At 42.0% G+C, this 16,316-nt stretch overlaps 1 protein-coding gene across 1 annotated transcript in view; it reads left to right on the forward strand.

Annotated features, from left to right (window-relative positions):
* Nucleotides 1–16,316, forward strand: part of LOC311050556 (voltage-gated potassium channel subunit beta-2-like) — a gene marked incomplete at both ends in the record, with an annotated part of 174,367 nt that overhangs the window by 128,313 nt on the left and 29,738 nt on the right. Inside the window, 6 exons of the mRNA XM_084064642.1 lie at nt 4,118–4,197; nt 4,881–4,925; nt 6,409–6,453; nt 8,050–8,093; nt 8,767–8,853; nt 12,362–12,447. Of these exons, the coding sequence (XP_083920768.1) occupies nt 4,118–4,197; nt 4,881–4,925; nt 6,409–6,453; nt 8,050–8,093; nt 8,767–8,853; nt 12,362–12,447 (387 nt within the window). The remainder of the gene's footprint in view (nt 1–4,117; nt 4,198–4,880; nt 4,926–6,408; nt 6,454–8,049; nt 8,094–8,766; nt 8,854–12,361; nt 12,448–16,316) is intronic.

Here is a 16,316-nt window from a genome sequence, read left to right on the forward strand (position 1 = left end):
CACACACACACACACACACACACACACACACACACACACACACACACACACACACACACACACACACACTGTATGCACACAGTATATTCAGAGAGAGAGGGAGAGGGATACCTCACAGGCAGGGAGAGAGATGCATACACAAACACGTACACACGTACACACACACACACACACACACACACACACACACACACACACACACACACACACACACACACACACACACACACACACACACACACACACACACACACACACACACAGAAACACAGTGAGACAGCAGTTTTGCTTCTGGGATTTTAAGAGAGCAACATCTCTCTCTCTCTCTCTCTCTCTCTCTCTCTCTCTCCCTGTAAGCCTAATCAGCATCAAAAACAAGTCCGCAGTCTGCAGGACATACACCCCCACACAGCAATGTGTGTGTGTGTGTGTGTACGTGCACGTGTGCGTGCATGCACTCATGTTAGTGTACAGTATGCACCGTTTATGTCTGTGTGCATGTATTTTTCTGTGTGCGTTTGTATGTGCCAAGTCTGTACAATAAAAAGTACATTTAAAAACAACTGTCGTGAACCAAAGTGCTGTGCAGAGCAGGAAGCTACATCGCATGTACAGAAACCATCAACTTTGACAATAGGACATACAGCTGCTCAATGGCACAATAAGCAATCTAAGACGTGCATGTGCATGTGTGTGACTGGATATATGCATGTTTTGATTGATTGATTGAATACTTTATTAGCAGTTTGACAAAAAAAAGCACAAAAAAGTACAGTTCAATACAAGGTCTGCTAAGAGGATTTTAAACCCAAGAAAGCCTATGGTTTGTATCCATTGGGGTCCTTTGTACTCAATTAATCGAAACATTAATGACAGACAAAAAAAATGTGTACAGTTTGGGGGGGGGGGGGGGGGGCAGGCTTTGACTTTTACAGGGGCCAGTTTCGAATTGCAGCCACCTGTAAGTGCTCTTTTAGAGAGGTTTTGAAGGAGAGTAGGGTTTCACACTGTGTTGCGACTGTTGGTACAGTAGGGCATTCTACATTTTTGTGGTATACTGTGCCAGAACGAATTTAACCCCCTGTTAGAGCCAAACCTGGGTTGGACGTGATTGGTGGAGCTCCCTCTGGTGTTGTGAATGTGGACTTGATTGACGTTTGTGAAGTATTTTGACAGGTACATGGGTGTCTTTGTGGTGCAGTGTATCTTGAAGACCAGGCCCATTGCAAGTTGCTGTACTCTGTCCTCTACCCTGAGCCATCCGACCTTAGCAAAGTGAGCAGGGGTTAAATGAGTTGTAGATGTAAGGCCAAGAAGTTAACCTGACTCCGCCAGATGGAAGAAGCTTGCAGTCAGATTACCAAGAAGTAGCCTTACCAGTTTGTTTTGGGATGTCTGGAGCCTTGCTTTTGAGGCCATTGTGGTGTTATGGTACCATGAGGTGCATTCATAGTCGAAGTAACCTTGGATGAGAGCTCCTGTTAGAGTCTGTGGGAGTGTGTGCACGTCTCTAAAACCAGTCTCTCCATCCGTCCAACTTTAAGGTATGGAAGACACTGACAAAGGCTATTTTCAAATAGCCGTGGTATAAAATAGGGCTAAAGTGGTTAATGTATGTTTTATAATGTAATACTTTATATCTGCAAAGTAACTAGTAACTCAAGTTTTCAAATAATTGTAGTGGAGTAAAAGTACAATATTTGCCGCTGAGATGTAGTGGAGTAGAAGTAAAAGTACTGATAATTGGAAATACTCCAGTAAAATAAAAGTACCTCAAAATTGTACTTAAGTACATGTACTTAGTTACTTTACACCACTGCCTCCCACCAATCTGTAGGAGTCACTAGTGCAGCGACAGAGAACACCTTCCCCCTGCCAGGCAGCTCCCCACCCATGAACATCATCAATCGTGTTCATTGGAGCGCCCGTCCGGGCCAGAGGCACCGTGGAGGAATTGAACCCCAGTCTCCACGGTGGTGGGCAGGAACTTTACCCCTTCGCTACACTAGACCTCTCTCTCATTCGAATCTCTCATCCCTGTCCACATTTCTCTCCCACGCTCTCATTCTGATGCTCTGTATCGCTTTCTTTTTCTCTGTCTCTCTCTGTCTCTCTTTCATGCTGGTGTCATCCTTCTGTTGTTTAGAGAATGTCATACACACACACACACACACACACACGCACACGCGTGCACGCCCACACGCATACATACAAATACACACAAACAATGCTCCTAAGGGAAAGTACAGTGTGGTAAATGAATTTAAAGGAGACACACCATGAATTTCACTTTTGTTTTGGGGGGGGGTATTTTTTGGGCTCCCCAGTGTCTCTTGTACCCCCAAAAATATTTTGTTTTAACATTCAGTCATTCATTCTCATTTCAGAGATTTTCAGAATGGGCGTGTCTGAACAGGCCATCTCAGAATGGCATGTTTGCTTACATCACGAAACATTCTGCCCATCTATTTTGACAGACAGAATTGCTCAGTAGCACCCCTCTGCCCAACAGGACGTTTTGGTATTGCAGCTGAAAGTGCTTTATAAGCCTGAGAGAATTGACTTGGGATGAGTATATCTGACCCACTGAGCATTTTTCGGTCTATTAGACGTCTAAAATACGTCTAAGGGGTAGGCTAAAACAGGGTTATAATTGGTCTACTGGTGAAAGTTTTTTAGCGGTCCAGGCTTAGCCTAGACGTTGATTAGCTGTTTTTTAAGCGTCTATTTATAGACCGCCTATATTATAGACGTTGAAATGACGTCTATAATATAGACGTCTATATACAGACGCTTAAAAAACAGCTAATCAACGTCTAGGCTAAGCCTAGACCGCTAAAAAACTTTCACCAGTAGACCAATTATAACCCCGTTTTAGACGGAGGTCTAATAGACGACTATGGCTCAGTGGGGAGTGTTGATTTAGGCTCAAACCTTTTGAAAATGGTTTGAGGGACATACACCATATGATATTAAATATCAAATATTTTTTTTAAATTCATGGTGTGTCTCCTTTAAATGCCGTGACATTAAAGCTCACCATGAGGAAATTGGATGTAAGGAAAATTCATGATTTATTGCAGCATGAATCTGAATGACTTTCTATGTCCTCCTCACTCCTCTCTCTCTCTCACTCTCTCTCTCACACGCGCACACACACACACACACACACACACACACACACACACACACACACACACACACACACACACACACACACACACACACACACACACACACACACACACACACACACACGTTGACTCACAACCATGAACAACAAAAACAAAAGGCAAAGTCATATGATTCAAACCCATACTTTCTCCAAAGTTTCCCTTCTCTTCTCCCCTCAATCTGCATATTAATAGAGTTTATGCTGCAATGGATTGTATCTGTGCAGGCTGTGATCATCTGAAGTGGATTTAGGCGGAGTAGTGGCTCACAGCTGAGCTGCCAAAATGTCAGTGAGATGAAACGGTGTAGAGATACACTGTACAGTTTTCAGTGTTAATTCAACTCTGAGGGTGCACAAATGGAACCAAATATTCCATTCCATTTGTGCATCCTCTGAGTAAACGTAACACTGAGGAGTTTGCAGTGTAGTGAAAAAGTGCAGTTTCATTGGTCTGCAACGTTGCATCCTTGCCTCTGATGATGACTGATTCCAAGCCGGGTCTGCATCGGAAAAGGTCAGATCTTTAATCTCGCTGACGCTAAAAGGAAAAGAAAGTTCTGCGAATGATGCCTCTGTAAACACTCTGTGGCCTTTCAGTGACCCTTCAGTGACATGTTTATGTGACATCATTTTGGTCAGGTCTCTCTCGAAAAAGAAATATTCGACCAAGCCGAACAAGAGTTGATTAGCTCAGATAACGAAAACTGAACTGTGATCTCTCTGTGACTTCCCTGTGTCACCTTTCAATGATCTTTCAGTGACATCTTTGTGTGTCATCATTTTGGTTGGATCTCTCTCAAAAAAGAAATGTTCAACCAAGCCGAACAAGAGTTGATAAAGTACAGATTAAAAATACCAAATCCAAACTAACTTCTTCTCCGTGACCCCCAATGTCAGCTTTCAATGATCCCACTTTGATCTCTCCACGTTGCTTCCTTACAGATTGCCGAGCAGCTGATGACCATCGCCTATGAGAATGGGGTCAATTTGTTTGACACAGCTGAGGTCTACGCAGGCGGAAAGTGAGTCATCATTTAAATCAAGTCTGTATGTTCATGCAGTATTTAGTACGGCATAGCTCCCCTGCTTACACACCATTTATTAAACTTGTAGCATACAGATTTGACACTAAGACCACTGACAATCCAATTATTGGATTCTAGGACGGTCATCAAGAGAGATCAATGGAAGCTTTTCATTACAAAACAAGACATTGGGCATTTTGTTAAAACCCTTGCTGCCATTAAATGGCTATTACTATGGCAATAAACCATAATATACATTCATTTACAAACAAAGTTCAAACCATTTCAGTACATTTGCAATACTTTTGTCTACAACATTATAGATTGTATTGTGGGGGAAAAAAATACAATGTTTGGAATATATTAGAATAAAATATTTATGGTTATTAGACATACCAGGCAAGTTGATTTAGCTGTGAGCAACCATGCCAGGGATGTAACCTCAGATAACCCCGGTAGAAAAACTCGACAAACTTAACAGGAAAGAGCGATTACCTCTAGTGTTGTCTTCGTGACATGAGAAGACAGCAGAATCCACAGATTCTGCTGTCTGAGGAGAACACAAACGCAGTGCACGTCTTGCCATTGTTTTTCAAGGTGTTAGTTAGATGCTTGTCTGGTGACTCTAATTGAAAGAGAAAATGTTGAAGTGACTTCAACTTGTGTCTGTCACTTCGCAGAGCTGAGATCATCCTAGGAAATATCATCAAGAAGAAATGCTGGAGGTAATGTTTGCACTCATCCGCCTGCCTGTGTGCCTGTGTGCGTGTGTGCGTGTGTGCGTGTGTGCGTGTGTGTGTGTGTGTGTGTGTGTGTGTGTGTGTGCGAGCGAGCGCGTGCACATGTGTGTAGAAGCAGAGATATAAAACTAATCAGAAAGAAAAAGGGAGTGTGTGTATTAGACGAGGAGACAGCGGGAGCTCTGTGTGATCCTCATGTACAACAGGACATCACTGCTGATTCAGTGCCACTGACAGGATCTTTGATCGGTGCCTTGACAGCATTTTGTTTTTCCTTCTGAAAATGAGCCCGGCTCCCGATTTGACACTAATATATGCAGTCACTCACACAGACACTCACGCACATATCACAAAATACACACACACACACACACACACACACACACACACACACACACACACACACACACACACACACACACACACACACACACACACAGACACACACACACACACACACACACACACACACACACACACACACACACACACACACACACACACACACACACACACACCCCTCACAGTGTGGTGCCACATATGAGATCTGTCCAGAATCCAGATGCAACATTCTGCCAAAAGAGATTCTCTATTTGAACTATATTCCCTTTGTAATGAGAGAAGGTAAAGAGAGAAGGTAAAAAATGTTTGGCATATTTTGGCATTTCAAACAGAGGCAAGAGATTTCTCATCAAACGATATTCAGAGATAGCATGCATGTGTGCATTTGTGTGTGTGTGTGTGTGTGTGGGTGTGGGTGGGTGGGCGGGCGGGCGGGCGGGCGTGCGATAAGTCTGTATGTAGTATGCATGTAGTACTGCATACGCATGGCACAGTCTGTCATGTTTGTGATCTGAATGTACATTTATAGTGTGCGTGCATATTCTTACATGTATGGACAGTTCCCACAGTGCACTCGGCTATCATGTCCCAATATGGAGTTCATGTAATGTAGAATGTTTACAGTAGCATTTTCTTGATTTAGTCTTGATTTATTTGTGGTTTGTTTGTTTGTTTTTCATTGAGGAAGTTGTACTTATTTCTCCAGACATGGTTTTAATCAAAAGACCATTATCCTTTGACACACAAGTCCCTGTTTGATTTCCTTCGAAAACATGACCTTATGAAATGCTAATATGTACAGTAATCATGGTAAACTGGCAGACTCTATAGAGTCATGATGTTGCCTTTGATGTTTTTGTTGTTTTTGTTCAAACTCACATTTTTAAATGTCAACAAAATGACCAATGTGCACAGCTAGCTACAGTACCACTCAAGTCAATACTAAATTGAAAAAAAAAAACAGTGATTTCTCTCATTTCCCTTTATTAAATGCAGAGAAATATTCCATTATAGCTGCATTATATTCATTTAACATGTAAATTAGTTTGTATTCTGATAACATTCTCTCACCCTCATCAGCTTATTTATTCCTTTCTATCTTTCTATGTCTGTTATGTTTCCTCAGACGCTCCAGTTTGGTCATTACAACTAAGCTTTATTGGGGAGGAAAGTAAGTAACTGACTTGGATTGTGACGACACAGTGACAGTTCAGGCTCAATACTTGTTCGTCTCTGTGCTGATGGGATATATTTTATATATGTTGTGATGGAACTCAGAGAAAGGTAACCTGACGCTACCAGATCCAAACAGCTTGCTCCACACATTGTTTGAGGAACCTGGTTACTCAATACCGCCACCTCTGGCAGGGTCAGGTTAAGAGAAAGGAGGAGCTGGCCTAAATTAGGCTATATAGGTACAGTAGTTCCAACTTAAAGGGGCTACACCATGAATTAAAAAAATATATATTATATATAAATATTGCCCCCTAATACGTTTTAAACAGGTTGTAAGCCTAAAAAACATCCAGATATTTTTTCTCACAATCTGACTGTCTGTCATTCCAAGCTTTTTCAGCTGCAATACCAAAACGTCCTATTGGGCAGGGGGGAGCTACTGAGCAATTCTGTCTGGCCATCATCAATGCAAAATCAGGGCAAGTGACATCACTTGCCCTGCCATTCTGAAATGGCCTGTTCAGACACGCCCATTCAGGAAATCCATGAAATGAGCATGAATGACTGAATGTTAAAAAAAAATATTTTTTTGGGTACAAGAGATTGAAATTCATGGTGTAGCCCCTTTAACCTGACTCCGCCAGCTGGAAGTAGCTTGCTTCACACATTTGTTTCGCATCCTACTTCCATCTGGGATCTCGGTAGGCGAAACGCTGCAAGGCGACGGTCTATTTTTTTTAAAGCTACTTGGCAGGTGATTGGATGGGACCGTCTGTCTATCACCGCCTGGGCGTGCTAACCCCAACCAATCATATTGACGTGTCTACATGACGTATAGTAGCTGCGCCAGCAGTAGTTCTTTTGTATACTATTCAACCATGATGAATCGTGAAAGAACTACAACGCAATAAGCGCTTCTCGATGGCGTCACATCCGGTCTCGCCAAGATCCCGCCCCTAGCAGCCGCTGATTGGTTCGCGCCTGCCGCGATGTGGTGTAGCTCCAATCTCTGAGCGAGCTCAGATGGAGGCTGTATTGTGAACCTGTGAACTCAATAATGCCCCATCTGGTGGAGTCAGGTTAGTTCCAACCAAGCAATCTGATTGATCAAAATAGGCTCTCCAGCCGTGCTCAAATGATCATGGCAGCACACCACCCAGCCGTTCTCAAATGAAAGATTTGAGCACGGCCTGATCACAACATAAATTATGTTTTGTTTCTCTGTGCGTGATATTGATTCAGTTTGGGAAGTAATGATGTTAGATTTTGCTCATTAGCTCAAGTTGGCACAGAGCCATCTCAGTGGTTATGGACTAAAACAGGGACTAGTTATTGTGTCAGTCAGACCCCATGTATTTCCAGGGAAACTGACATAACACTCACAAAAACTATTTGAGAGCCAACTACATTTTGATATGTTTTATTTTGATGGTAATATTGTATAATCGCAATATTACACTCAATGGTGTGCATTAGACACCCTCAAGTGTAATATTGCTTAATAGTACAAACATAAACACACAACATGCACTCTAGACAGATTTATTGTGTGTTTAGAAACGGCTTAATAGTTTGTTTTTTATCCCAACAGAGCCGAGACAGAGAGGGGACTGTCTAGGAAGCACATTATTGAAGGTAATACTCACTTCCACACCACGTAAACAAACACACAAACACACACACACACACACACACACACACACACACACACACACACACACACACACACACACACACACACACACACACACACACACACACACACACACACACACACACACATTTCCCCAGCATCAGGAGCGGAATTTGTATTCACTTTTTTTCCATTTAAACCGTATAATAGAAAAGTGAGGGGTTAGGTCTCCAGACAGAATCAATTATGGGGGCATTGTGGTCAGCACAAGGTCAGCTACCACCACCAGAATTCTTTTTCAATCAGGCAGATACACAGGTACTTATATAGTACACCGGAGTTGCTTGAGTCCCTTGTTGTGGAGCTGAATGAAAATAATACGGCACTCACACAGTCAGTGGTTAGGGGGCCTGTTCCCTGTGGAGCTCAAGGGGTAGAGGAGGAAACTAATACTTCAACAGTCAGGGGTTCCATTTCCCTGTGAGCCTCAGTAGGTACAGCATGGTATGAACTCAGCCAGGGACCCACTGGGACCAATCTGGACACACCCACACAACTAGAGTTCAAGGACTTTATTTCAAGCAAAGTGCCAGGGAACGCATCCAAATCTTTCATCCAAATCTCTCATCCATGTCCGCATTTATCTCTCTCTCTCTCTCTCTCTCTCTCTCTCAGGTTTGAAGGGCTCACTACAGCGGATGCAGTTGGAGTACGTAGATGTTGTCTTTGCCAACCGCCCAGACAGCAACACGCCCATGGAGGGTGAGTGTGCCAATCAGTTTGTATGCAAGCATATGAGATAGATAGAGAGAGAGAGAGAGTAATCAAAGTTACAATTGCATAAATGAACAATGAGGAGTTTACTGTGCAGTGTGATCCAGGAAGTCAAACAAAGTTCAACTGGTTTTGTGATTAATAATGACAATAAAACCATCATATTTGAACTGGGGACCCCCCACCCTGACAAGCACTTGGAATGTAGGAGTTGAGTCATTACATTTAGTTTGACTGCAGTTCCACAGATAAATATTCAGAAAATAGCCGATCTACAAGCTCACAACGCCTCGCAAGGCGAGGCGTTGTGAGCTTGTAGATCGGCTATTTTCTAAATGTTTTCCTCTTTCTTATTTTACTTGACAATTTGGCCAATGTTTGACCAGTTTTTATAGTATAGTTTGTTGATTACTTTTGATTACACAATTTGAAGCAGTGAAGTGTTCACCGTTTGGAAAGCTGGCAAGGGGCTTTGTCCTTGTTGCTGCACTTGCGTAATCATACTGGTTGGTCAGGGTGAGTGCACAACGGGGGGGTTCTGGGGTGAAACTCCCCACTGTCAGGAGAAAGGAAGCGGTTATAGCGATGTGTCCACCCAGTGGGGGTTGGCACCGACAGTGACCTCATGGGGAGAATTGGCAATCAGTGAATTCATATGAAAATAGAAAATTAATTAATAAAGTATGATGTCAAGCCCTCAGCACAAGTTCATGTGAACTTACCTGCTGCATTATTGCCTTTCTTTAATTCTGATTCATTAAAAAACGAAGCTAGTACTTAGCTTAGTATACAGCATATTTTCAAGCTTTTTATGCCTACTCTAATAACGAAGACTGGTTGAGAGATATTAGTGGAGTCGTTGACATTCGTAAAGCCTCATCTTTCAAAGACATCAGTCACCGGTGTTTCAATATTGATTGGCGTCCTTGCCAATCAATATTCTGTGAACTTTAACTCAACTTCAACTTTATTGTCACATCACAGGTTTACAGGTGGGTGGGTGAAATTATTTTTTTATACAAGCATCATTTGCACTAGTTTTCAGGAAAGGGAAGGAAAATAGATATAAATATTTTGGACATAATGGTCCAAAGGTCCATACTGTATATCTCAAAACAAACAAAACAGAAAGTGGAGTTAGGAGGTTTTGTTCATCATTGATAAGAACAGCTGAATGGACTTCAAAGCTCATAATGAGGTTGTAGGTCAAAAGGGGGTGGAGCCTGGAGTCATCAAAACCAGCTAACTCCACTCCCCTTTGGTGGACTTACACTTAGCTGGTTTAGCAGAACGTTTGAGGATCCAATGGAGTTAGCTGATTTTGTCAGAAGCACTTTTTAATACCTTTCATTGGTTCAATATCAACACACAGACATAAAGGGTGTTCAATAGCACTGATTTATGGAGAAAAAAAAGCAAAAGCAAAATGGAGTTAGCTGGTTTCTGCTGGACAGCAATGAAAATATATACAGTATAATGTACCTATACGGTGCATAGAAGAAATGGCAATGGAATGAACCAACAAATATGTACAGTACATGAGATGCAGCAATAGAATAGCAACCGATAGAATATAGACCTTTGTGCATATCATGTGCAGGTGAGACATCATCTACTGTAGCAGCATACATGTATATCAGACGTCATTGTAAACATAGATAGGTGGCAGTACAGCAGCAGCAGAGCGCCCCTGCAGTCTTATACAAAGAAAAGTAATTCTGTGAACCGTGAACTTTCAGCCCGGTATCTACAATGACACGTTACAAGCTTTTAGATTGGGTAAGATGTTAGCCCCAGAATAGGGAAGCTATAGGGTTCAAATGGGTATGTTGTTTTTCTTTTTTTCTTCCTCTCAACGGTTCGGTCCCTTATTCCTCCATTTCACTCCCTATGGTTGCTCCTTCCTCCCACTGCCTGCCGCTCGCTCTCTGTTCTCTCTTGATGTGTTGTCAGGAAACAGGCAGCGAGGAGCAGAATTAAGTGTGACCGCAGCGTGTTCTGCAACAACATGCTCTCAGAGAGAGAGAGAGAGAGAGAGAGACAGCCAGAAGGAGGTTGGAAGAGGGAGTGAAACAACAATAGCAATACAAAAGGAGAGAGGAGGGGTAGAATTGTATACTAGTATGTTATTTGTCTTGGCAGGATGCTATTTGCTGTGTGAGATGAAATTTGGGCTGATAAATGCCGGTTAGAAAATTGGCCGTCTTTTAAACGGGAGTCGAGACACTGAGGAACACAATAACAACACCTGCATTTCCAAAGTCCTGTGAGTTTTCTCACAGCGCTACAGTCTACATTTTCCCTGGTACTTTAAGTTTCAGTCAAGAATTCGTTAGAGCTACTCTAGGGAAGAAAACAAAAACAGACTCCTACAAAATACTGTAAGTGCATTAAGCAAATTTAAATCAGCTGTTAATTGTTCAAACTTAATTGAGGAATAAGCCAATGTAGCATTTTCTTTTTCGATGTCTATATCTATTCTGAGGCCAATTAGGACTTGAAATTCAGCAGAATATAGCCGTCACCGCGGAAGTGCAAATGTAATTGGCCAGAGTACAATCCCATGATGAATAACCTTAATGACAGCAATAATCAGAGTTTTGGCTGAGCCCTGATTGCTGTCGGCTCACAGTCGGCCATGTTGCCATTAATTGCCTCATTAAAAATGCAGTGGGCTTGAATGTGATCAGAGCACTTTAGCGTTTGAGGCTGAGGTTGCCCTCTCACCCCAGAGCCCCTGCGGGGTCGGTTAGCAGGGGTCAGTGAGGTACATCATGGTGCTGTGCATGTGGGACAAAACAGTGGAGCTGTTGTTCAGAGAAATATTGGCCATATTTCAACATTGCTTGCTAAATTAAAGAATATCTTTAATAACAATTATCATTATCATGATCTCTCTCCTTTTCTGACAAAAATAAATATATAGTTCATTTGTTACTGGAGTCTGGCTGAAAGAAAGCTTGAAAACAAACCAGATAAGCAAACCTGAAGGAGATCTCTTGCTCCTAAAGTACATTAAAGGCATATTAAAGTTTGGGTCATGGGATTTGAAACCAATAAAACCAATAACAAATATTTTACAGTGTGGTAGAATGCTCCCATAACTGAATAATTACTCCTGCTCTAGCGCCTGATAAAACGCCACTGTACACATAGCATACAGTACGTATATAACCTATCTATGGTATTTATGTGTATTTATTTGAAATGTTACTGTATTGGAAAGTAAGAGATTAATGAATGAAGGAATTTCTGAACAAGTGTGTAAGCAAATAAATGAAGGAATGTATCATTCAATCAATCAACCAAACAATGAATGTTGGTGCAACTCATTTCCTCAGAAGAAGATCTACAGTAACTAGTGCTGTGTGCAGGGTTACATTTTCTTGGGGGGATGGGGGTTTATAATCCATGCCTATGCTTTTGATGAGAATGATTTGTTTTCTTTATTTATTTGTGCAAATTGAACCTTGGTTATGTGCCTCTGTCTTTCCAGAGATTGTACGGGCCATGACTTATGTGATCAACCAGGGCATGGCCATGTACTGGGGAACCTCTCGATGGACGGCCATGGAGATCATGGTGAGCACCAAACTACTTTTGGCTATTTCTACTTCGAGATAAGCGTTTCACAGATAAGCTACTCTTTGAAACGTCATTATGTAAATAATGCTGCACTGGTTTAAAAGGTTGTGACGTGTAGCACTCAGATGATTTATCATACATTTTTATTACAGGATGAGTGTTTGGTTGCTTCATTCCATATCTATACCATTCCCATGATACAACTGCCCTCTCACGGTCTGAACCCATGTACAATGACAAATAGCACTTCCAACTATTACATGATAGTGTTTTCTGATGAGCCATCCTGGGTCTCATTTCTGAGCGCTCAGGCACAGCTGTCTACAAACACGAGATTCAGAACATTGTTCAGGGGTGACAATCACTTCCTCATCCTCAGCATTAAAAAGTGGAGATGTTCCAAGATTGTTCCATCCAAATCCACTGGAGACCACATCACCATAACCCAGGTCGACTCTTACTATACCTGGGCATACACATTGACAATTAACACACATGGAATGTTCAATGTCTGCTCTAACACTATTTTTACTGTACATTCATAACATGTATAGCAGTGTTGATTTCGTCGACTAAAACTACAGTATGACGAAAAATGTTCGTCGACTACTTTTTTTCACTGACGAAAACAAAATAAAAACTAAGCTAGGATGGCTAAAACTAAGACTAAATATATTAAAATGTTAGTGAGCTTGTAGATCGGCTATTTTCAGCATCCAACCAAGTATAAAATCAGCCATTACGACACCATCAAGGCACCGCCAAAAAAAAATCAGCTGTAGATTTAGTCGACTATAATCTTATGATATTTAGTCGTCTAAAACTAGACTTAACAGTAAAACGTTTCAGATGACTAAAATATGACTAAAACTAAATTGCATTTTATTCAAAAGACTATGACTAAAACTGAATAAAAATGTGCTGTCAAAATCAACACTAATGTATAGGTGGATTGATGACAGTTTGTGCATGCGTGTATGATTGAGCTCTGATCAAAAAGTCTGGATACAAGTGGGTCTGTTGAAGAGCTGGAGAGATTTATTGAAGTCAGCTACACTATCAAGAAGCAACAGAGGGGCTGGGGGCGTGTTCTCTCCTCCGCGTCATCAGTGCCCACACCCTAGGTGGGGTTGGCGAAAGGGCCTTTCTGTGTGGAGTTGGCATGTTCTCCCCGTGTCTCCTAGGGTAGGTACCCTCACAAAAAACATGCAGTAATCCTGGTCACTATACTGCCTCCCCCTGGCCAGCCGGGGCGCCTGATGGAGGGGAAGGGAACTGGTTGGAATAACGTGTTCCTTCCACGCGCTACGTCCAACCAGGGAAACTCTCCCCTGTCAGGTGACAAGAAGGTCAGTTGGCTCTCATGCATTGAAGGAGGCATGAGCTCGGCCCTGGCCTCCCTAGGTTGGCAGAGGGAAGGTATGCCCAGGATTACACGCTTAGGCATTGGCACTGGGTGAAAAAATAGGGGTTATAAAATCGTGGGATCAAGATTTAAGAAAAAAAAAGAAAAAAAAGAAGCAACAGAGAGCACATCTCAGAAACATACAAGCTTTAGGAACACTTGTGAAAAAGCTAAGAAGAAGATCCTGAAGGATATCAGTGGTGATTCGTTCCTATAGGCTGTCATCATCAGGGGTATCTGCTTCTGCTATACAAACATTTGCACTGATTTGTGTGTATACTGTAGCAGTAACCCTGAAGATAGCTTGTTGAAACGTTGGTAAATAAAATAATCTCAGTGGAGCTACATTGAGTGTGCTGTATTATTCCCTCTTTGAATCTTGTTGCCCTTGCACCTTACAGAGACTGTACACATTTACGTACAGTAATTGCTTGTACAACAGCACATTCTGACAGCGATGGGAATGAGTCAACAATGGAGGTTGAAATTGGGGGCGAATGTTAGCCCCCATTCTATTGATGGTAATATCATGAAGGGTAGAACAACATGCTCTATGTAGGGAAGAGGTGCTTTAATTGTTGGAGGCACCATCAGCCTATGATAGTGTAAACAAATTACTTTGACTGACTGTCCAGCAAATAGCCTCTCCATTAACCTTCCTGTTTAGTTGGACACTTGAACAGGGACATGTTCCAAAGCATTGGAAGCATGCCAAACGTTGTCCCATTCCTAAAGATAATACGCATCCTTTCTGGTTGGTGGACAACCTGCCGCCCTATAATCTTTCCCGCTGCAATTGGTAAAGCTTTTGGGAACAGCAGTGAATAAACTAATCTGGCATTACATGGAGGCAATTGATTTACGCTATTCATCAACATGCATATTGTCACTGTCGGATGGAAACCTTGTCCAAACCATTCGTTTTGGGGAAATTGAAAATGTTCCAATGGATCCAATGTAACTATTATTTAGTCACAAACTAACACAAAAGTATATTTTCGCTACTTTTGCGTGACATTGTCATATTTGGGTTGGATGGACATAAAAAAGATGTAATATGGAGATACAAGGTTTCCGCCTGACAGCGATGATATAGAAGTGGATATTCTACTGTGTCTATTGCAGATAAGAGCAACCAGTGGCTGGGACAGAGGGACACGGATTAAGTTGGGGCTTTGTTCAGAGATTTTAGTGCTCCATTTGATCTCGTTTCATATATATTGATGGACAAACTTTGCATTATGGTTTCCAAGAAACTGCATTAAACTGGGTGAACTCTTACCACTAATACTTAATTTATACAACTGACCTTTTCCTCGCATTCTATTTATGTCCAGCACTACACTATTTGCTGATGACACTACTGTGTATACAGCTGTACTTTGAGCAGCACAAATAGAGGAGGTTTACTAAATATTAATCACTGGATCTGTAGCAACAAACTTGTCCTGATTACCAGGAATACTAAAATGATGATGCTCGGATCTAGGAAAAAGGGGCTTGTGTTGCAAATATATGGGGCTAATTTATTTATGTACAAATATTTTTTTATTTATGTTGGTATCTATTAAAGTGATTTTATGTTTGAGGATTCTTGGAAGAATTGCCCAGTTGGGCTCAAATCAAGAGACGGAGCGGGAGGGCAGAACAATGAGAGCAAAGAACAAAGAGTAAGTGAACACTCTGGAGAGTGTTGTTAGAAATAAAGACCCAGCTTTATAAGTGGAGGATTTCAGAGGGATGGCAGTATCCTCCAGCACTGTTCCTGTCATCTCATCCCTCTAACCCACTGGTTAGAGGGATGAGACAAGAGGGCTCGGGCACCTCCAGGGGTCCTTGGGGGGGGTTCCAGGGGGTCCCCAGCAAAATGAAGAACAGTTCAAACACTTAAGCCCTATTTAATTTTTCGTCTCACTTTGAAAAATGTTGACAAATCCTCTCTTACGGAGGTCCCTGGCACAAAATCTTTTGGGTCCTTTTAGTGCTGAGGTTTAGGCATGGGTTTGTTGCGGTTATAGTAAGAGATAGCATGACATTTAGATGGCATCCATATTGAAAGACAATAACAATGACTTCTCAACGTACGCATGCACACACACGCACGCACGTGCACACACACACACACACACACACACACACACACACACACACACACACACACACACACACACACACACACACACACACACACACACACACATACAACTCAGAACACCCGTGTAGCACTCACTGTGTGTGTACATACCAGTTTCAGGCACACGGGTATAAGCTGAGTGATAGCAGCAACATGATCTTTATATTAACACCAAATATCCCCAGTATTCATTGTCACTGTCACATGGTTTTGACAGCAGGAGGCCTACACGATAACAGAGTGAGTCTGCTAATGATTAAGAGGCTGTGTGTGTGTGTGTGTGTGTGTGTGTGTGTGTGTGTGTGTGTGTGTGTGTGTGTGTGTGTG

The sequence above is a fragment of the Gymnoscopelus microlampas genome, assembly GCF_963454915.1.
Source record: "Gymnoscopelus microlampas genome assembly, chromosome: 8".
Lineage (NCBI taxonomy): Eukaryota > Metazoa > Chordata > Actinopteri > Myctophiformes > Myctophidae > Gymnoscopelus > Gymnoscopelus microlampas.